The sequence below is a fragment of the Mustelus asterias genome, chromosome 3, assembly GCF_964213995.1.
Source record: "Mustelus asterias chromosome 3, sMusAst1.hap1.1, whole genome shotgun sequence".
In the NCBI taxonomy this organism is placed as follows: Eukaryota; Metazoa; Chordata; class Chondrichthyes; order Carcharhiniformes; family Triakidae; genus Mustelus; species Mustelus asterias.
The window spans coordinates 50919463-50941866 of record NC_135803.1 but is presented as its reverse complement, the minus strand read 5'-3'; the positions used below and the strand labels follow the sequence as shown (position 1 = coordinate 50941866).

The 22404-nt window shown below is 41.3% G+C and overlaps 1 protein-coding gene across 2 annotated transcripts in view; it reads left to right on the top strand.

Annotated features, from left to right (window-relative positions):
- Positions 1 to 6633: 6633 nt before the first annotated feature.
- Positions 6634 to 22404, top strand: part of LOC144491101 (solute carrier family 25 member 36) — a 62157-nt gene continuing 46386 nt past the window's right edge. The window contains exon 1 of one of the 2 annotated variants that reach the window (XM_078208785.1): positions 6634 to 6990. In XM_078208785.1, the coding sequence (XP_078064911.1) occupies positions 6950 to 6990 (41 nt within the window). In that variant the 5' untranslated portion in view covers positions 6634 to 6949. The remainder of the gene's footprint in view (positions 6991 to 22404) is intronic. The other variant, XM_078208791.1, reaches the window with a different exon arrangement.

The following is a 22404-nucleotide window of genomic DNA, read 5'->3' as shown; positions in this document are numbered from 1 at the left end:
TCCCTCCTCTAATGAAAGCTAGCTTCTCATTCTAGCTTCATTTAAACTCCTCATGGATTTTGTCTCTTCAATCTGAGCGCAAGCTCCAGCTGCTTCCTTTGTGATGAACAATGGAGACTTGTTCAATCAATTTCTGCAACTTGATCTGACATTGGCTTTCTATGGATTCTTATCCTCTCAAAGCCCATCTCCACAGTAATGTGAATCACATGGGCCTTATATGCAGGAAGAACTGCCCTAGAGCTACCCTCTAGACCCCAAATCTATTATATTTTGGAATTAATTAGACAGTTTAAAGTATAATAGTTTACAAAATCTGATGTTCCTACCATCTCCCTGTTGCTTGTAAACTAACAGTCTACCCATTGTCAGCACAGCTGCTCTGGTCATTGTTTGTAGGTATGCATATCTTGCACCTTTCTCCCAGTAAAACAACTTGAGCCCGCCCCCTTTAACCTTTAACAACAAACTACCCAGGCTGATTGCCTGGCAGAATTAAGTTCACATGATCCTGTCAGTCCTCCACTTTAGCCTTAGTTAAAGAAATGGGGCGGGATTTTGCGGCCTTGCTCATCTCAAAACCGTAAAATCCCGCCCGAGGTCAACGGACCTTCCCATGCTCTGCCCCTTGCCCACTCCGATCCCCGTGGTGGGTGGGCCTATAAAATTCCTGCCATAGTTCTGAAACAGAAGAATCTCATAAATCAAAATATTTGAAACACTCTGTCAAATGGAACCATCCACACAAGCAGCATTGAGGGAGATATGAAGAATAAGACCTTAATTGCAATGTCTGAAAGATGATCCAGGGTGACTCCATGGTTTCCTGATGCCTCTCTTCAGGTTCTCATTCAAGCTGCTTAGAAAGGAGGGAGGCTCTCTTCCCTGGGAAGGGAGGAGGATATTGGCCCAGTGGACTCAGCAAGCCTGAACAGAGATTGCAGGGGATGTCAACACCATGGGATAATCTCTCAAACCTGGCTTCAGTGCTGCAAGAAGGTTAAGGACTTCATGCAATTCACTGAGGTGAGTGCACCACAAATTGTTTACCCTGTCACCTTCAATGTGACAAGGCATGAATGTAACATTGGTAGAAAGGGCATATCTACTTGGTCACTGGCAATGACCAGGCAGCAGCACTGGCTGCCACGGGTATTTCAACCTCCCTGTGAGAATGACCCTTCATCAGAGCTGTCATCCAGACTCGAAATGTTGGCTCTATTCTCTCTCCACAGATGCTGTCAAACCTGCTGAAATTTCCAGCATTTTCTGTTTTTGATTCAGATTCCAGTATCCGCAGTATTTTGCCTTTATCTATGTTAGTCTGATCCTTGCTTGATGCCCTTTCTCTCCAGTGAGCAGTCACAGTATGTACCAAGCTGAGTCCTCTGGGAGCATGGAGGAAGTCATGTTCAAAGTGACCTCAAGAAATACTGTCCAAAATGGCTGGATGTGAGCACATGGTATAATACACAGAGGAAGTTGTCCTTATGTCTATAAATCCCCAAGCAATCATTTGGTATGGAAGGGTGGAATATAAATGGAGTGTCCAAACCTAATCCAGTGACAGCTTTTGTTTAAATTAAAATCTTCCCATACACAAATTTGGAAAGATGGAATTCCACTGAAGTGCTGAAACAAGAACAAGTTCTTGTTAAACATCTGCATGATGTTTTGCTTGGTTTCTGAAGGAAGAAAAGTCTAGCACAAGACATAAAAATAGTCTATTTGTTAGTCACAATTAGTCCATTAACACTGCAATGAAGTTGCTGTGAAATTCCCCTAGTCGCCACAGTCCAGCGCTTGTTCGGGTCAATGTACCTAACCAGTATGTCTTTCAGAATGTGGGAGGAAACCAGAGCACCTGGAGGAAACCCACGCAGATACGAGGAGAACATGTAAACTCCACACAGATAGTGACCCAAGCCTTGAATCGAACCCAGGTCCCTGCCGCCCCTATATATATCGGCATATAAAATGCTGATGGCATTCTTGGTGCTGAAACAAAGGAGACTGGAGTGATTGCAGCAGCTATGGGGATTTTATTTTCTGTAGTGTTGCCAGGAAGGCAATCACATGGTTAAAAGATTGCAAACACTAGCTGCACGTTTATCCAGAGAGTCAGTGTGATTTCCATGCTGTTAGATTAACAATTAACATTGCCCTCACCATAGACCACTGCAATGAGAAGTGTCAAGAGCAGGGAGAACCTCTTTATATGGTCTTTGTTAATCTTACAAAGATTTTTGACGTAGTGAGCAGAAGTGGCCTTTTTCAATTGTTGGAGAGAGTTGGTTTCCTCTCAGTCTGAATTGTTCTTTCCACAAAGGATTTTTTGTTAGACAAGGATATTTAAAACAAAGTCAGGTAACTGGGGTTAAAAGCTCAGCCATGATCTAACTGAATGCTGAATAGCCTGCACCTGTTCCTGTGTTTCTATATATATATGTTCCAATTTATGAAATCCATAATCCAGTGCGATGGTAATCAATCTGACAGTTTGCATCAGTCTGAAGAAGGCAGTGCTCTAGAGAGGAAATAAAAACTGAAAATGCTGGCACTCATGGAAGGTTATCAAGCCGAAATGTGAATCCTATTTCTTTCTCCACAGATGCTCTTTGACCTGCAGAGTATTTCCAGCATTTTCTGTTTTCATTTCAGATTTCCCACGCCATTAGTGTTTTACTTTTGCATCGGAAGGTAAAAGCTGTGTTTGCCAGCTATGGATGTTTCCATAGCTAAAACTCTGCTAGAAACTGTGAAATCTAGGATCAACTGTATTGGATAACTTGTCTCTAGATGATGAGCTGGACTCTTGCACTGGAAAGACAGTAAGCACATTTGTCCAATTGAATAAACCTGTGTGGAACAATAGGAAATTAACATTGAACACCAAGATACATCTACTTAAGATGCATTTTGAACTTACTGTTGTAAGAGAATACTAACCTCTTTCCACACTTGCTGTCTTCATCATATTCTAAATATCATATGGGAAGATAAAAAGTTCTTGATTCTAAGATGAAGGAGCTAAGTGGCCAACTTTCATAACTTCTCTCAAAGACTTTGGTTTAATTGCCTCTACTGGAAGGGAAGATTGGGTATTCCAAATGATCTCTTGAATGAAGAACTTACAGACACTTCCAATCCATCAAGCCACCATAGACTCAGGCTCAAAGATGTTTTAAGATTGATACTGCAAGCTGGGAAAATATAGCTAACAATGGAACTTATTGGTGGACTGATTTGATTTGATTTATTATTGTCACATGTATTAGTATACTGTGAAAGGTATTTTTTCTTGCATGCTATACAGACATAGGGCCTGATTTGACCATTTTGAGTCTAAGTGCCGAATCTGGGCATCAAATAGATCCGAGCCTGGAATCCTCTTTCCAGCGCGCCCATACGCGCTTTGCCGGCTCCAGTCCAATCTGCGCTGTGGGCGGGGCTTAGCGCTGCCGGACCGATTGGAGCTCTGAACTGCGCATGCGCAGTTCAAAAAAAATCCGAAGCAGCGCGCCCGGGCGCGAAAGAAAAAACAGCAGAGAGAGCAGAGAGGGGGAGAGGATGGACTTGGGAGAATCTTGCAAACTGAAAATAATGTAGCATCTTCTTTGTGCTGCCTAATTATCTATGGGAAAGGTAATTGAACTACAGTGTCCTAGTGAGCAATTAGTGACCTGTATAATACATTTGTGATCTGTAACTGGATTGTTGATGCTCAAATGTTCAGAGTCCTGTGGTGAACTTGGAAGAATTGTCCCCGTGGTGGGACCTGGTTGGAAATAAGATTAAGGAGATCTTGTTTTCATCTGAACATTGCACAGAATTAGAGGAATTCCCTTTGGAAGATAATATCAAAATTATAATCGCAGGAACTAAAAACCTGACAGTCAAAAATTTGGGAAAATATTTCAAAATATGGATGGGGGATATATATTTTGAAATATTTTCCCAAATTTTCCCGAATCGGGTGTCGGTAAAGCGGGCGCGAATTTTTGGTAAAATTGGGCCCAAAGTATGCCGTTCATTGTGAAGGAAAGGAGAGAGTACAGAATGTAGTGTTACAGTCATAGCTAGGGTGTAGAGAAAGATCAACTTAGTGCGAGGTAGGTCCATTTAAAAGTCTGATGGCAGCAGGGAAGAAGCAGGGACTGTGCTACATAAAGGAAAGACTTGCATTTATATAATACTTTTCATGACCCGCTAGGCATCTCAATGTGCTTGACAACGAATTAAGTATTTTTGAAATGTAGGCTGCGATTTTCCCATCGCGACCCGCGACTTTTCTGTCAGGTCGCGGTAGGAGACGCGCGTGTCCGGCCTTGAACAGGGATTTGCGCATGTGCCGGGAACGCATGCGCATCTCCCAGAGGCTGCGAACAGTTGCCGGTCAGATCCCAGTGGGAAGGCAGGTAAGTAATTTAAATCTTTTTTTAATATGTTTTAAATATGTATATTTGTTAATTAATTATCAGGACCTGAAAGGTCCCGATTGAATCTCCCACTCTACCAGGAGTACTTCATTCCGGTGGGGTTTAGAGTAGCTCCCCACGTTTGGGGAACTAGCGGGAGACCCCGTTGGAATGAAGGCGGGCAATCCCTAGGGGGTTGGGCCGCAGGGGGGTGGTGCCTCCTGAACATAGGCAGCTGGCAGTGCCAGCCTGTGCCCCTGGCACTGCCCAAGGGGCAAAGTGACCATGCCCAGGGGGCACCTTGGCACTGCCCACCAGGCAATGGGCAGTGCCAAGGGGGCGGGGTCTATTATGGGTGGGTCCTAGGGGCAATTGGTGGGAGTGGGGGGGTCCTGCTGCCGCTCTGCAGACAGGATCGGTCTGGGATGGAGGGAGGGCAGCAATTGGGGCGGGCTGGGTGGGCTGGTCTGCCGGGGGGGACCTGCCTCCTGGGGGTGGAGGGGTCTGACCTGAGGGGGGGGGGGTTCAGCGGTGGGGGGGGGGGGTCTACTGGGGTGAGGGAGGGAATCGCCACTGCTGGGGGGGGGGGGGGGGTGGGGAATGGGCTGGGACAGGGAAGGTTCAGGGCTGGGCCGGGAATTGCTGGAGGGCCGTGATTGGGCCGTGGGGTGGGGGGGCTGAAGCACTGTGGGGTCCTGGGCTGGCCAGCGATCGGGCTGGCCAGCAACCAGGGAGTCTGACAGACCGGTGCCACTGCGCAAGTGCAGAGTTCCAGAACTCTCAAACACTGGTGCGAATAGGCCACGCCATCCTGGGTTTTTAATGAAATTCACGACTGGGACCACTGCAGTGCACAGAGTGCGAAGATTCAGGTGAGAAGCTGAACTGACAGAACAGTCGGGATTTAGAACAATTCAGCACTTTTGGGAGAATCGCGGCCGTAGTAACTGTAGGAAATGCCGCAGACAATTTTATGCATAGCAAACTCCCAGAAACTACAATTTGATAAAGACCATATAACATATTTTGTAATGTAGGTTGAGGGATAAATATTGGTCAGTGCACCAGGGATCATTATGCTGTCCCCCTTCAAAATAGTGACATCGGATTTTTTACATCCACTCAAACAGGCAGGTGGGACCTCTGTTTAAAGTCTCAGAGTCGCTGAGCAGAGACTGATAGCCAAGTTCCGCACACATGAGGACGGCCTCAACCGGGATATTGGGTTCATGTCACACTATCTGTAATCCCCACAGCTTGCCTGGACCTGCAGAGTCTCACTGGCTGTCCTGTCTGGAGACAATACACATCTCTTTAACCTGTCTTAATGCTCTCTCCACTCACATTGTTTGTATCTTAAAGACTTGATTAGCTGTAAGTATTCGCATTCCAACCATTATTCTGTAAATTGAGTTTGTGTCTTTAAATGCCCTGTTTGTGAACAGAATTCCCACTCACCTGAAGAAGGGGCTTAAGGCTCCAAAAGCTTATGTGGCTTTTGCTACCAAATACACCTGTTGGACTTTAACCTGGTGTTGTTAAACTTCTTACTGTGTTTACCCCAGTCCAACGCCGGCATCTCCACATAAAGTCTCATCTGACAGACTGCACCTCTAATAACAGTACTCCCTCAGTACTGTACTGGAGATTTTTGTATTGAAGCCCTGGAGTGGGACTTGAATCCAGGACCTTGTGACTCAGAGGTGAGAGTGCTACCAGCTGAGAACAAGTGAAAAAAAACAGACCAGAGAAGAAAGTCCTCAAGAATTAACACTGCATCTAATTTGTCATACGACCTCGTGATTTGTGCCTGCAGAATCTGTGGCAATGACTATGGCTCAAGAATTGTACCTTTCAGCCGTCTACAATGTTGCAGGGATGGCACATTAATCTGGTGGCTTACACCATCCTATTTTAAGAAGGACAGTTGCCAAAAGTTTCAAATCAAGAGTTTCACACACATACTCTGACATTAAAATGAAAACAGAATTTTAAAAAATTATTTCAGATCTCTAGCAACTGAGCCCCTTCCCCCTCCAGTATTTTGCTGCAAGTTTTCTCTTTAAACCTGGCCCTTGTACCGCACTCCAACAATCCAAATAACATGCTACTGTCAAATAGACATTTCCATTGATGCTGATCATGTGGAGAGTGAATGCTTGGAGAGGGGCGTGACCGTGATATGTGTGTGTGCTCGCTGTGTCCCTCCCTCTCTCTGTCTTCTCACAGCAAGTAGGGTCATTGGGTTAAAATAAAGGAGGCACGCCAGTCAAATTGTGGAGGAGAGGGTGTTGAGATGTAATTTGTGTTGTAGATTATTATTATTAATAATAATAAGCAGAGCCTTCCCTCCCTTCCAGTGGAGGTCAGCAAGAGCGTCAGGCTGTGAGTGAGAGAGAGAGAGAGAGAGGGTGCATATCAGTGGGAGCAGGACTGGAGCAAAGAGGCAGCAGCAGGAGGAGGGAGGCAGAGGTCGAAGCTGCTCCCAGGGAAACCGCACTCAGCCCCTCTCAGGGTAATAATGATTCACAATGAATCAGAGAGACCCCTTGATACATCTGTTTGCTGGCGGGTAGGTAATATTACGTATTTACTGGGTATTCTTTTTTGTGAGGAGGTGAGTTTACTGAGCAACACCATTTTTATAAAAAAACATGTTTTGAAGCTTCATTTATTTTTAAATTTGTGACTGCACAAGGTGTATTGTTTATTTTGTTTTGTGTGTGTGTAAAATGCGTTGTCCCTCGCTGATCCCTGGCTGTGTCGAGCAGAAGCCGCTGGTTTATGTTCTGAGATATTTATTTATATGTCATGCCAGTGGGTGTGTGTTGCCAACTATTTGGTTCACACCTTCCAGCCGCCCGCGGGGATCAGCTTTTATTATGATTTATTTTCTTCCCTTTTTTAAAAAAAAGATTGCAATGGTTTTGAAAGTGGATGTGGGGTCACCTCCCTGTGATTGTGGTTTGGTTTTTTTTTGCAGGCGGGGCGGGGGGGGGGGGGGGGGGGAAGCGCAAGGCCTCGCCAGTCCCCGGCTCTCGCCTGGCGGTTCTCCCGCTCTGCGAACGCTCGGGCCCGGCGACCAGAGGCAGACTGATCCCGGTACGCTGTAAATCTGGGAAACTCTTTTTTTTCCCCTTGGCACATTTTGGGGAGGAGAAATAACTTTGGGTTTAAAATTAGCCATGTCTGTCAGTGATGTGCCCTCCTCCCTCCCTTTAAAGTATTCTCACAATTTGACAAATGAGAGTTCAATCTTGGGTTTCCTCCCCTCGAATTTCTTCCATAACCCATTGATGGTTTAATAGCTCAAATCAGTTTGGGGGGTGGTGGGGAAGCAAGGTTCTGTGAACACACAAACCACACTACTCAATTTTCAGCAATAGCTTCCAAACTGCCACTGAAGGTAGTGAAACTTGCAGCAAGGTTTACACAAATTGCTAGTTGTCCTGTCTCTGATTTCAGATTCTTCTAGCAGTCCTCTTATTTCCATCAATATTTAATGTGAATGATTAAGAGCAGTTTATTTGACCCAGCTCAATTATGATGGCTTTGAGGCTTAAGGTGTAAGTATTCTTATCTTTCTCTGTCTGGTGGAGTTTGGTAAGAAGTCTCGCAACACCATGTTAAAGTCCAACAGGTTTATTTGGTAGCACTGTGTCGATATGCGCGATCTTCTTGGAGATCCTCTCCACTTGGAGCCGGCGGTTTGCGGTGTCGATGGTAGCCATGATGTGGAGATGCTGGCGTTGGACTGGGGTAAGCACAGTAAGAAGTCTCACGACACCAGGTTAAACCTGTTGGACTTTAATCTGGTATTGTGAGACTTCATACTGTGCTTACCCCAGTCCAACGCCAGCATCTCCACATCATGGTGGCGTTTGCAATTTTCCCTGTGGGTGCGTGGGTTTCCTCTAGATGTTCTGGTTTCCTCCCACAGTCCAAAGATGTGTGGGTTAGGTTGATTGGCCGTGGTAAATTGCCCCTTAGTGTCGGGGACTAGCAGGGTAAATACATGGGATACCGGAATAGGGCCTGGGTGGAATTGTAGTTGGGTGCAGACTCAATGGGCCAAATAGCCTCCTTCTGCACTGTAGGGATTCTATGATCTATTCCACTTCTTTCCTCCTGGCCCCCATGTTTGTTTATATTGCAAACAGTTTTCTTTTTTGATATTGTCCCTCTACTCTTCAAATCCGCCATCATCACCACTACCTCATAAAAACAAATATTTGACTTGAGTGTCCTTGCATCTACTATACCACCTCTAACCTCCCTTTCCCCTCAACTCCTTGAACATGTTATCACCTCCCAAATACCGGCCTATCTTTTTAAAAATGCCATGTTTGAAACCCTTCAAACAGATTTCTTTCCCGCCACACTGTAGAAACATTCTTAACAAAGATACAAATGACATCTTAATGTGGCTGTCGCAAATATAAACTATCCCTTCTCCTCCTTCTCCACATGTCTTCAGCCTTTGATATGGTTGATTACAACAGTCTCCCTGGGTGGAACTGCTCTCTCAGGACTAGGACTCAGGAACAAGAATAGGCCATTTGGCCTGTCAGAGCAAGAGAAAATCATGGCTGATCTGATTGTGGTCTCAACTCCACTTTCCTTTCAGCCCTTGACTCCTTTGTCTATCAAGAATCTGCCTAACTTAACCTTGAATAAATTCAATTTTCATTGACTAATGACCTATTGAGAGAAAAAAAATTCTTCTCATCCCTGTTTTAAATGGAAAACCTCTTCTTTCAAACTGTCTACTAATACTAGTCACTCTGCAGAAGAGAAAGCATCTTGTTGGCATCCACCCTGTCAGGTCCCCTCAGGATCTTGTATATTCCAATAACCATCTCTTGTTCTTCCAAACTCCAATGGGTCATCTCAGAAATTAGTCTGGTGAATCTTCTCTGAACTGCTTCTAGTGTCATATCCTTTTTAAAATAAGATGACCAGAACTGTAGACAATACTCCAGATGTGTTCTCAAAAAGGTCATAGAGAGCTGCAGCAAAACTTCCCTTCTTTGAAATTCCATTCCCCATGCAATAAATGTCAATGTTCCATTTGCCTTCCTTCAATCACTTGCTGTACCTGCATACTAACCTTTAGTGATTCATGCATCAGGACACCCAGGTACTTCTATACCACAGACCACTGCAGTCTTTTTCCATTTAAATAGGGTACCGTTTTTCTATTTTTCCTGCCAAAGTTCACATTTTCCCACATGATACATTTTGCTAACTTAACCTGCTCAACCTACCGGTATCTCTTTGTAGGTTCTTTACCTCCTCTTGATCATTTACTTCCCTGCCCATCTTTGTGCCATTGGCCAATCTGATTCTCCAATCTATACATACATTTGAATCACCCATAATTGTTGCAGTACCTTTCTTACATGCACAATATATTTCTTGCTTTACAATCTGTCCTACATTGTGGCTACTGTTAGGTACTTGTGAACAACTCCTGCAAGAGACCTTTCCTATTTCTCAGCTTTACCCAAACTGATTCTGCATCTTGCTCTTTTGAGCGTGGGCTGAGCTTTCTTTCATTTCTGTACTAATGTCATCCTTAATTAACAGAGCTATCCCACCACCTTTTCCTGGCTTCCTATCTTTCTTTCTGCAGTGTTAAAATGCCCTGTCTCTCTCTGTTTTTCTCCTCCTCTCTCTCTCTCTCTCTCTCTCTCTCTCTTTCCCCCGCCCCCCCTTATTTCTTGTGTACATGTTTTGGTAACATCAATTGAAAGTACGGCATTGGTTTTCACATGTACACTGACAGTTCTACCTCACCAATACTACTCCTTTCCGTGTTTGCTAAAGTGAATACTGTTAAATTATTGGACATCCAGTATTGGATGAGAAATTTCTATCAATTAAATATTGGGACGGCTGAAACCATTATTTTCGGTCCCCACTCCAAACTCTGTTCCCTAGCTACTAACTACATCTATCTTGTCTGACAACTGTCTGAGACTAAGCCAGACTGTTTGTAACCTTGGTGTCATCTATGACTTTGAGATGAGCTGCCAACCACATGTTCATGCTATCACCTAAGACAGCCTATTTCCTCTCCTGTAATATCTTTGGGTTTTGCCGCTGCCTTAACCCTGCTGTTGAAACCCTCATCCATTCCCTTGTTACTTCAAGGCTTCACAATTTGCTAGCTGGTCTCCCACATTCTATCCTCCATAAATTTGAGGTAATCTATAGTGCTACCGCCTGACTAATTCACGTCAAGTCCCGTTCACCTATTACTCTCTGCTCACTGACCAGTGTGGGCTACACAGGCAATGCCTTCATTTTGAAATTCTCATAATTATTTTCAAATCTCTCTATGGCCTTGCCTTTCCCTATTACATATAATCTCTTCTAGCCCTATGACCTTCTGAAATACCTGCATTCATCTAATCCTGGGCTCTTGAGCCTTCCTGATTTTTAATTGCTTCACCATTGCTGGCCATGCTTTCAGCCTCCTAGGCCATGAGCTCTCGAATTCCCTCCCTAAACCTTTCCATTCCTCCTTACTTTGCTCCTTTAAGACAGTCCTTAAAACCTATCTCTTTGACCAAGCTTTTGATCATCTAATCAAGCATCTCCCGATATGGTTCAGTGTAATATTTTGTTTTACACTACCTGGAAATACCATGCTGGATGCTTTGTGAATATACGTTGCAGTTTTATTATTCACAGTAAGTCAGAACTGAATTATTATTCTATCCATAGATGGCATTAGGACCATGCAATTACATAAGTCTAGTATCCAGTTAGGAGCCCTGCTTTGATTGGGTGCAATGCCCCCGATGCAGTGGTAGAAGATGATGATCCCTGTACATCCAACCTCTTTCTTTCCATTGCATTGATTTGAGCTTTAAGGGTGTAGAAGTTATAAGAAGCAATTTGTATAATATGTAAATAACTAGACATTGAGAACATATTTGATTTAATGAAAGAAGGGGGAGTTTTGTTATTCTTTCATAGGATATGGGCATCACAGGCAAGGCCAGCATTTGTCATCCATCCTCAATTGCCCTTGAATTGAGTGGCTTGTGAGGGCAGTTCGGAGTCAACCATGTTACTGTTGGTTTGGAATTACATGTAGGCTGGACTGGGTAAGGATGGTGGATTTCCACCCCCGAAGAATATGAGTGAATCAGATGGATTTTTACAACAATTGATAGTTTCATGGTCACCTTAACTGAAACTAGCTTTATATTCCAGATTTATTATTTGAGTTTATGTCCACTTGGTGCAATGGTAGGGTTTCAACCCACAGCATCAGGGCATTTGCTTGGCCCCTGGGATTACTAACCCAGTAACATAACTGCGCCCCCATCTTTCCATGGGGAAGAGCAAATGATTTTTAGGCTTTCATTGTAGTTGTAATCCAGGAGACACACAGTAGCTACTGACCTTAGCACTTGCATTCTCGTCCACTTGGATTAATATCTAGCAGTCATAACAATGGAATTTCCATAAATGCAAATTTGAGGTGATTCACTTTAAACCCGAAAAAAATAGAACAGGCTCCTTTCTAAATGACAAAAAAAAACCAATTGAATCTAAAATAAATGTAGGGGTCTCAAGTGCATGTATCATTGCAAGGTCATGAACAGATAGAGAAAATAATTTAAAAATGCTAATGGAGTGCTGGTCTTTATATCTGGAGGCCGAGAGTACAAGCAGAGCTGGGAGAAGTCATACTTCAACTATCCAAAGCCCTGGTTAAATTACACCCAAAATACTGTGAGTAGTTCCGAGCAACACACCTTAGGAAGAAAGTCTTGCAAGGGATGCAGTGTATATTTCCAGAATGGAAACTGCACTCCCAATTGTTAGATTACAAGAAGTGCTTACGCAAATTTAGGTCTGTATTCCCTGGAATTTAGAAGATTAAGAGGTGATTTAATTGAAAATGTCAAGATATTAAGGTGAACAAATAAGGCGGATAGAAACTATTTCCGTTGCTGAGGAAGCCTAGGACTTTGGTGGCATGGTCTAAATTTAGAACTTAATTTATTTGTCTCGCTCGCTAAGTAAGAAGTCTTTCAACACCAGGTTAAAGTCCATCAGGTTTATTTGGAATTCCAGCAACTCAACATCATCACTCCCTAAGGTTATGCTGCTAAGTGGTTATTTAGATAAAAAAATATAGGTGTGAGTACAAAGTGGTTCCTCTACTTTCCTTCATACTTAAGTCGTCCTTTCTTACAACAAGAACAAGTTTAATCCCCAGCCTTTTGTATCAGCAATGAGTGTTTGATCTAGTACCTGCTGTTGATTCTATGGTGATGCTGATGAAAGGGCATCTTTCTGTTGAGGATTAATGAATAATAATGTTTATAACCAAAGAACAATAAGGATCAGTTTTCCTTGCCCACCAGCAAGCAAAACTTGACGTCTCAAGAATATACACTTTTTGGTTATAAGACTTGGATTTAGGGGCATGATCATGGGTGCTGTTGACTTCTGAAAGTACAGTCTGCCCCCCCCATTGAAATTGACAGCAAGAATCAGGGCGACAGAGGATTACTATTTGGATATTTGTGAATGAGCGAAGCAATGACGGAAATTAATGCACTCATTGAAACAAGCAAAAATGGAGAGAGCGTATATTGTGCCATCTGACAGGAATTTGAGAATCCAGATGGATAGGAGCTTTATGTTGGCCCTCGTAAGCAAGTAATGGATTCTACTTGTGGATTTGATGGGAAAAGTCACCTTGCATGTAGGTTACCTTGTTTGAGGATTTATGGTATTCTACTTCTAAACAAAAATCTGCATTTGCCTGAACTTGAAATTATTACGAGTAACCAGTTTATTATATTTTCAATTGTCTGACAATCTCCTCCTCTCCTGATGCAATTGTTAGCCTCTTGAAAATCTTCAAATGCCAAGTATTCAATTTACATGATTTGTTTCAGCCTGAATTCCTGCTGCTGCTCATTAATGAGTCATGAGCTGCTCGCACCTTTAGTTCCATATAGCTGTCTGTCACATGGCAAATGGAATTGAATCAGTGGAGAATTTTTAAGTCTTTGACCTTTCGCATGCTATTTGACCCATGTACAATGTGATCTAATAGCTTACAATTCTCCTGAATATTGTCTATTGTAGCATTTAACCTTCAAATGTGATGGTGCAAATCGAGGAGGGGGGAAAAAAACTATGATGTCAGAACAATTCTTGTCAGAAATTATTTTTTGCTTGAATATTGCAATTATGTGCCAATTTCTGCTTCTTCCTCTCTCGACACCTTCTCTGTTTTTAAAAGCACTGACTCCCTGCTGATGTACCATTTTCTCTGGTACTTTGATCCAATAATACGAGCGGCACAGTGATTAGCACTATTGCCTCACAGCGCCAGGGACCTGGGTTCAATTCCCAGCTTGGGTCACTGTCGGTGTGGAGTTTGCACGTTCTCCCCGTGTCTGCATGGGTTTCCTCCAGGTGCTCCAGTTTCCTCCTACAGTCTGGTTAGGTGCATTGACCCGAACAGATGCTGGACTGTGGCGACTCGGGGAATTTCATAGTAACTTCATTGCAGTGTTAATGTAAGCCTTACTTGTGACTAATAAACTTTTAAAATTTTAACATTCGAAGCTATGTGGTTGACCGTCAGAAAGCAAGTTGATCACTTTTGGGGGGGGGGGGGGTTGCTGGATAGTGCTAAACACTGGGAACTCTGACAAGCTTTTTTATTCTCTCTGTTTGCATTGCACTTGAGGCAAATTCTACTGCTTTTGCCTTTTAGTTTGATTGAAATCAGCTGACTTCAACATAGGCTGTTTCTCAGCCCTGAGACTTTCTTCAAATGGATGGCTCAGATACTTGAGAGGGCTATTTTCATGACTAGAAATACTCACCTTTGTATGAGAATTTATGTCTATTCTCAACATTTAGTTTTCCAAGATGTTAACCAGTTCTCTAGTCTGCAAGAAGAAATGTGATTATTTATTACAATCACTGAAGAATAGTCCGACAACAAGTTTCACTCTCCCTTTTGTTACCTTGTCAAAAATGAATATTTAGGGTCTGGTAGTAATTGTCAGTAGGTTATTTAACTGCATCATAAACAAGACCTGGCCTAGCTTAGTTTATGTATTGTCTACTAGTGTGTGCTTTCCAGCAGGAATTGATGGATAGATTTAGCAGCAGGGTGTGTCTGATTTTTTTTTCATCCACCAGTGGGATCACGGAAGTCAATCGTGACCATCCCCATCCCAAATTAGACAGACCCGTTGAGCTATTTGAATACTAGATGTCAGACCTGGGACTCTCTGATCTTTGTACTTCAGATTCTGAGCCCTCTGCAATGCTGTTCATCAAAATTTTCATTCCCTTTCCTGAAGTTACAGAATGGACTGCTCATGCTCGTGGAACTGCATTACAGTGAGAGTCGGTGCCTCTCCAGGTGTACAAAATTGGGAGCGGGCGAAGAAAGATCTTAATTGTATTGTGATCCAACCTGTATAAAGTTCAGTACGTGATTCAGCTTCTCAAGCCTGTTCTGCTGTTCTATTCGAACACTGGTCAATCCCTGCTTTAACTGCCCTTGATCTATATCTCTTGATACCCTGTTAAACATAAATCCATCAATCTCTACTTTGAAAATTTAAATTAACCCACCATCCATCCCCTTCTGAACAAGAATTTTCCAGATTTCCACTATCCTTTGTAGAATAAGGGCTTCCTAATTTAGAAATCTTGACTTGTGACTTTCTCTCTCAATACTGATGTCAAACTAAATCATATTGTTCTCACTTTCAGGAAGGTGTTCTTTAGCATTTGATGTTTTTGCTGCATTCAAGACACTATCTAAATAGTTGTTCAATTTTAACTAATTCTGGTTTGCTACTCATTGCTAAATCTGGTAGTGCCCGTTCTCTTATTGATCTGAAACATTGATTCGAATAATTGTCCCTTTACTCCAAGTCAGTAGAAAATTTAAAATATCCCATTATAACTATGCAGTTTGTGCTGTATGCTTCTCTTGTCTCTGTCTGCCTTTTTCTACTCTTCCTCTCACCACATCACTACTGTTAGGAAGTTTCCTGTCAGAGTCTTGTAGCCTTTACTGTTTTTTTTAGTTATTGGTAGTATTTTGATTGCATATCTTTTATCAAAATTACTATTTCTCCTCCTCCCCCAAATGTAGGCAGCACAGTGGTTAGCACTGCTGCCTCACAGCAGTGACTTCTTACTGTGTTTACCCCAGTCCAATGCCGGCATCTCCACATCATGGCCTCACAGTGCCAGGGACTCAGGTTCAATTCCTGGCTTAGGTCACCTGTCTGTGTGGAGTTTGCACGTTCTCCCCATGTCTGTGTGGGTTTCCTTCAGGTGCTCCGGTTTCCTCCCACAATCTGAAAGACGTGCTGGTTAGGTGCATTGACCCGAACAGGCGCCAGACTGTGGGGACTAGGGGAATTTCACAGTAACTTAATTGCAGTGTTAATGTAAGCCTTACTTGCGATTAATAAATAAAATAATAAAAAATAAATTTCCTGATGTTGCTATGACCTTGAATAATTAGCATGCATTCGAGCCTGCCTTTTAGTCAGGTGTTTATAATGATTACTGCATCATATTCTTTAATCTGAATTTGTGCTTTATTTATTGTGCTGTAGGCATTTGCATGTTGAACCCTTTACCTTGGGTAGCCATCCTCTGGATGTTGGCCATTGTATTTGCAATACAAAGCTATGCTCACTTTGGGATAACAGACTTGTAGCTTTTGTTCTCATTGGCAAATTCCCTTGTAGTCCTGAAATTCAGGGTTGAGAGGATGCGTATACTACAGTTCTTTTATGGGTAGGTATAGCTGCCTGCATTTGTAGTTGTCATTGCTGAAGCCTACACCTTTTTTTAAAATTTGGTCTTCTGTCGATTTACCTTGGGACTAGTACATTTTCTTCAGCGCACGTGAGTTGGACAATCAGCTGCTGCTAAGTCTGTTTCTGGCCAGTACAATGACCAATTAAACCAGCAACCATCCATATAGGTGGAAGACCGTCATTTGCTTTGTCTCAAATTATCCAGTCAGTGGGGAAAGAAATCTGTGAAACTGTCCAATCTCATGACCGTGAAACATTTCCCAATGAGTTAATGACCCAAAACCTCATGTGACTCGTCAATGAATGGCCTCTCGGTTAGTTAAACCTCACCATGCATGTTTAATTTTCACAGTAATTGCATAGCATGTTGCTGGAGATGCAAGATGAAAATAGCGCTGGACTCTACAGGGCATCTGGAATTGGAACAAACAGTACAAATAGCTGTGTAACTCCTTAACCAATGAGCTTGAAGTTTCCAAAATTAATAGTGCAGGACTTGAGTTCAATGTTGCAAATTACAATGTTACATGAGGTATATAAAGAGAAATAGAGTGGTAAAGAAAGATTGGACAACAGGAGATAGCACGATACTATAAAAATTCCAATAATTAAAACCCAAAGGGATGACGCTCCATATTTGACAGATAATTTGCAATCCTGGTGGATTGACTGACTAACGCATTGTGCCATTAAATGGGTACTTAAACTAAAATTTTGATTTGATTTTATTATTGTCACATGTATTAACATACAGTGAAATGTATTGTTTCTTGCGCTCTATACAGACAAAACATACCATTCATAGAGAAGGAAGCGAGAGAGTGCAGAATGTAGTGTTACAGTCATAGCTAGGGTGTAGAGAAAGATCAACTTAATGCAAAATAGAACAGCCTCTACTGATAAGATCATGGCTAATGTGCTTGTGACTTCAGCTCTACTTTCCTGCCTACCCCCTGTACCCTTTGACTCCCTTGTCAATCAACAATCTATCCAACTTGATCTTAAAAATATTCAGTAACCCTGCCTTCACTGCTCTCTGGGCAAGAGCATTCCACAGACTATCAATCCCCTGGAGAGAGATAATTTCTCCTCTCTGTTTTAAATGGGAGACTTTTTTGTTTTTAAACTGTCACCTGTTCTGGTCTCGCCCATAAGCAGAAACATCTCCCAGTATCTATCCTATTAAGTACCCTCACGATCTTGTTTGTTTCAGTAAGATCACCTCTCATTCTAAACTCCAATAGATGCTGGACCAAATTTTGTTTTCAGATAACCCGTTCATCCCAGGATTCAGTTGCATGAACCTTCTCTGAACTTCTAACGCAAGTATATCCTTTCTTAAATAAGGAAACAAACTGTACACCGTACTTCAGATGTAGTCTGGCCAACTCCCTGTACAATTGTAACAAAATGTTCCTACTTTTGTATTCCAGTTTTTGCTCATGAGAAATAGAGATCCCAAAATGTGATGGCACTCTACAAAAATAATCATGTTGAATTTTTGTGATTCTAGCCCCAAATGATAAACTTGTTTCCAATGACTACACGGCATTACAGGTTGAGATCTACATCTGGAATTTCTGCAGGGATGTAATCAACCTCTAATCTCAATTCACTGGGAGACAGTAAAACAATGGCCATTTGCACCATTTCTCCACAGATTTTGCCACATTACTGTAGGAAATTGGTAGATTTTTATTTTCTATGGATTTGTCCGATTTTTTAATAGAGTTGTTTGCAGTAATTAACAATTATAATTAAAATGGTCTGTGGTGAGTTTAATTTGTATCTGCTGCCCAACTGCAGAACCCCATGACGTTCAGTGGTGGAACATATGGTGAAATTACACTTCACAAAGCTGATAGCAAAATGGCACCATCTGGGCAGCAACTGTTGTATTTAACTGCAGATCTGCTTCTTGCCTAAAGTTGCCGTAGCACAATGCATAAATAGTGCTGAGCATCATGCACCTCACCATTATTTTGGTAGTGAAACCTAACCCACTATAGAATAGCAAAACTAACATTACAAAGTTAGGAAAATTTGAAATGGAGAAATGTTCTGTTCAGAATTCAATTCTTTATCTTTCTTGTACCAAATTCATTGTGGTTTGTATTAGCAATGTTACTTTGGTTCCATATACCTTTTTATACCTATTCGCACTGTTTCTTAATCTTGAGAAAATGATGACCATTGTTGCAACAAGCTCTCTCTTTACTCATTTTGGCCCCATTAATCCTCCTTCAAATTTCTTCAGTCTTTGTTGTCCAGCCCCTTTGAAATTCTCCAATCATTTCAATTTTGAATCTTTGATAATCCTATTCCTTTTTAATGCGGTCTACGCCTTATGACCTCAGTATCAAAAGCTTTGAATCAACCAGTTTGGATTGACTTTGGAGGCGTACTATTTTTGGACCTTGGTCATCCCTTGTTTTCTAATTAATTTGAAGTTAAAGAGCACCATTTTAAGACCAAATAATGCATCATATGAATTATATCATTCTCTATTTTAACCATATAATTAAATTTCTTGATCATTGAAATGCATTCATTTATTAACTTCACAAAGTATCTCTGATTTGAATCATTTGCTTGTTCAATCGCATGCTAATTTTTAATTAACATTAAGCTTTAATCAATTTTTTTATATAGAGATCATTTATGTTATAGAGAACATACATTTACTTTTCAGAATCATTTAAATGTTTATCATATTACAACCCAGATAGAACCTTCCTTAAAAAGTAGTTCAAATGTTTAAAACCTTGCACCTTTGATTTATAAAATATAACTTGTGCTTAAATTTGCTTCCCCTGAAATGTCGTAAGAAATCGGAGCTGGGGTAGGCTATTTTCTTGCCCCTTTCCCCTTGATACCTTGCTAGTCAAGTCTGTCTAACTCTACCTTGAATATTCAATGATGCCGCCTCCACTGGGCGAGAATTTGGAAGGCTGATGACCCTCTGATTGGGACCATCTTAAATGGAGATGCCTTATCTTTAAACTGCTTCCTAGATTTCACCACGAGAGGAAACCTCATCTCGGCATCTACCCTGTCAACCTCCCCTCAAAATCTTTTATGCTTGAAAAAGAACATCTCTCGTTCCGCATACGACAACATCTTCATCCCAGGAATCTGTCTAATGAGCGTTCTCTGAACTGTTACCAATGCAAATATCATCTTCCCTGGATAAAGTGACAAAACTGTACTCGGCACTCCAGGTACGATCTTTCCAATGCCCTATACAATTGGAACAAGATTTCCCTTTTAAACAATTCCCCCTTGCAATAAAAGGCAGCATTCCATTTGACTTTTGTGTGTGATTCATATATCAGGACAGCCAGATGCTTCTGTACTGCAGCTTCAGGCTTCCTGGAAACCCCCCCTTCATTTATCTAGCTTACCTAACTAGCTGTCCTTCTAGCTTTCTTAACCATTAGTCCATTGTATGGCTTTTTTGAGCAACGTTAAGAGCTACTCACTCTGTAGTCTCCTGTCACCAACTGCTGTACATTCAGTTAAATGTATTCACAAAAAGCCTTCCTACCCTAAAGATGCCCCTGTTCACTAAGCAACATCCTTCCTTCCAAAACTTTTATTCCCTTTTCACGCCATAAGCACAATAGAAAAACAGTTTGAACTGACCAAAAACCCCCATACATACAAACACCTTTGTTTAACATGAATCTAACTATAATTTTACCCATGCACAGAAACACTAAATTAAACCCACTTAAATCTATCTATATACCTTTTTTCTCATATAACAATACAAATAAAGATCACCTAAAACTACCTTTACCTTCCTGACAGTATGCCCTGTCCCCACCTGTCATACTTTGGTTACCATTACCCACATTACTACCCTGCACTGTTGCCTTGTTCTTTCACCTCAACTTTTCAAATCTCCCCTCATTTGAGCCCACCCTTGTTTTATTTTGTTTTAAGCCCCCTTCAAACAAATGCAAGATTGGCATCCCCTGTATCCTATTTCATATTTATTCAAAGTTTTTTTTTGTGATTTATATGGTCACAAAAATTGGAAATGAATACTATTATTTCTCTGGCAGTTTAGTAATTTATTAGGATTAAAATGTCAAAATGAATTGGATCTCCAGATATTATTCCCTCCTGATCATGCAAAGTTGTTAAATTTATTTGATAAAGTAATTGGTGCCATGAGTTGGATATTGAACTTTGACCAGTAACGCCTGAATTCAAAACTTGTTCAGACAAATGAGCAAGCAGTTTCCTGTCTGATTTTTATGGATCCTACATAAAATAAGATCCTCTAATCTCAGTCCTGCTGCTGATGGACTTTGGTCAACAAAGCAAAACCTATTGCTAGTTTAGTACTTAATTGGCAACTAGATTCCGAGGTTACAGGATACATGATATGGGAAATGCAAAATCACTATTGGGTGGAGTAATGAGTTGTCTTCTAATCATGTGATACCTGAACCATGACTGAAAACGCTAATACTGGATGCCCTTAATGAAAAGTGTTCAATTTTCTCACTCACATTAACAACTTGCACCGTGATCAGGGATAAAATAATTTTGTTGAGTACATTACATCATATATGGTCTTTGCAGAACATTAATTTTTTTTATTGCAGATGTAATTTTGTTGTTGCAGCTGTGGGTCTTAGATATCTGATTTGTGCAATGCCGAGTGCTATTGTAATGGAGCAACAGTGAGCGGGTAAGGAGACGAGAGGTGTTTTGTTGCACATCTGTTCAGGCTTGCATTCACATGACAAAGCTATAAATACTAAGTTCATAACTGATGACAGTAAGTTGGCTTAATTGGAAACCTCTTGTGTTAATTTACCTTTTAACATACAACAACCGATTTTCATCCTCCTAATTTTTGTGCTAACAGGATTTCCCTTATGAAGTTTTATTTCAAATCAAATGCCTCCTTTTTAAAGCTATTAAGTTAAATCTGCACTTGAGGCTACACATGTGCATGTAAGTATGGTTCCTATTAAATCTAATTGTGAAAAGGCTCTTGTCTTATGAAGCACCCATCTGTCTTACTCCGATCAACGGTTTTAGACAGCACAGTAAAGAAATCTTCCAAGTTCAGGCTACAATTCAGAGTGGCAGTAACATTTGTTTTCTCCCTGAATACTTTCTTTAACTCTTAGTTTTCACTCCTTTTCTGAAGGTAATGAGGTATGGCTTCAAAGATGTTGGAAAGTCTCCAGTGCCTAATCAGCTGCTCTTCACATGGAAACCTGCATAGTAACCATTGGCAGGCTGCATTATGAACAGCATTCTGGTCAGGTCTGATCCTTCTTATCACGTCACACCCACATGCATTCATTTTTGGCAGGCACCACAAAATAGCACGAGGTTAATATTTTTCTTTGTCTGTCCAAGGGGCACTGAACCAACTATCACGTCCCAACTCTTATCCTGGCTGAGATTAACTAATGTTACTGTTCAGAATCAAATCTAAAGGCTTCTGCTTTGTGTTTATGCCAGGTGTTGCCAGGGAATCTACTCTGCCAATTAATGAAAAAATTGGTAATGGGGAAAAATCCTACTCTTTTCCCTTCCTCAACTGTTTTCCAATTTATCTTCTAAAATCCAAGAAACCATGGAGTCAGACAGTGAAGAGTAACACGTCGATAATTCTATCTTCAAACTAAGAATGGAAGCTACTTTTGTATACATACAATGAAAAATTCATTTTATAAGCTGTAACAGTCATCATACTAAAATGAATTTTTCAGGAAGAATCAGTTTCTATCCTTTAATTCTACTTTCTTCCAGTTTCCACTCAAGTTGATAAGGTATGTTTTTGGAGAAAAAATAATTGATTGTCAATTTATGGTGCTCAACCAAAGAGGTTCAAAAGTCATCTTGCTCCTAGGCTATGATAATATTTGTGTGCTGCCATTGGCTTATGAACCACAGGTTTTAGGGATGAAGAAAATCAGCTATTGCGTTAATTCCTTGTTTTAAAAAAAATAATTGAGCGCATCAATGCAAAATGCTGTATACAAAAACCTGATTAGTTACATTTAACGCATCTATTACCCAATTATTCTTCTTGTGGTATATTTCTTCTGTTCTCTGCCTCTTCGCTGGAGGAATTTAAGATGCATACTTGTGCCTTAGCACTTTTTGTT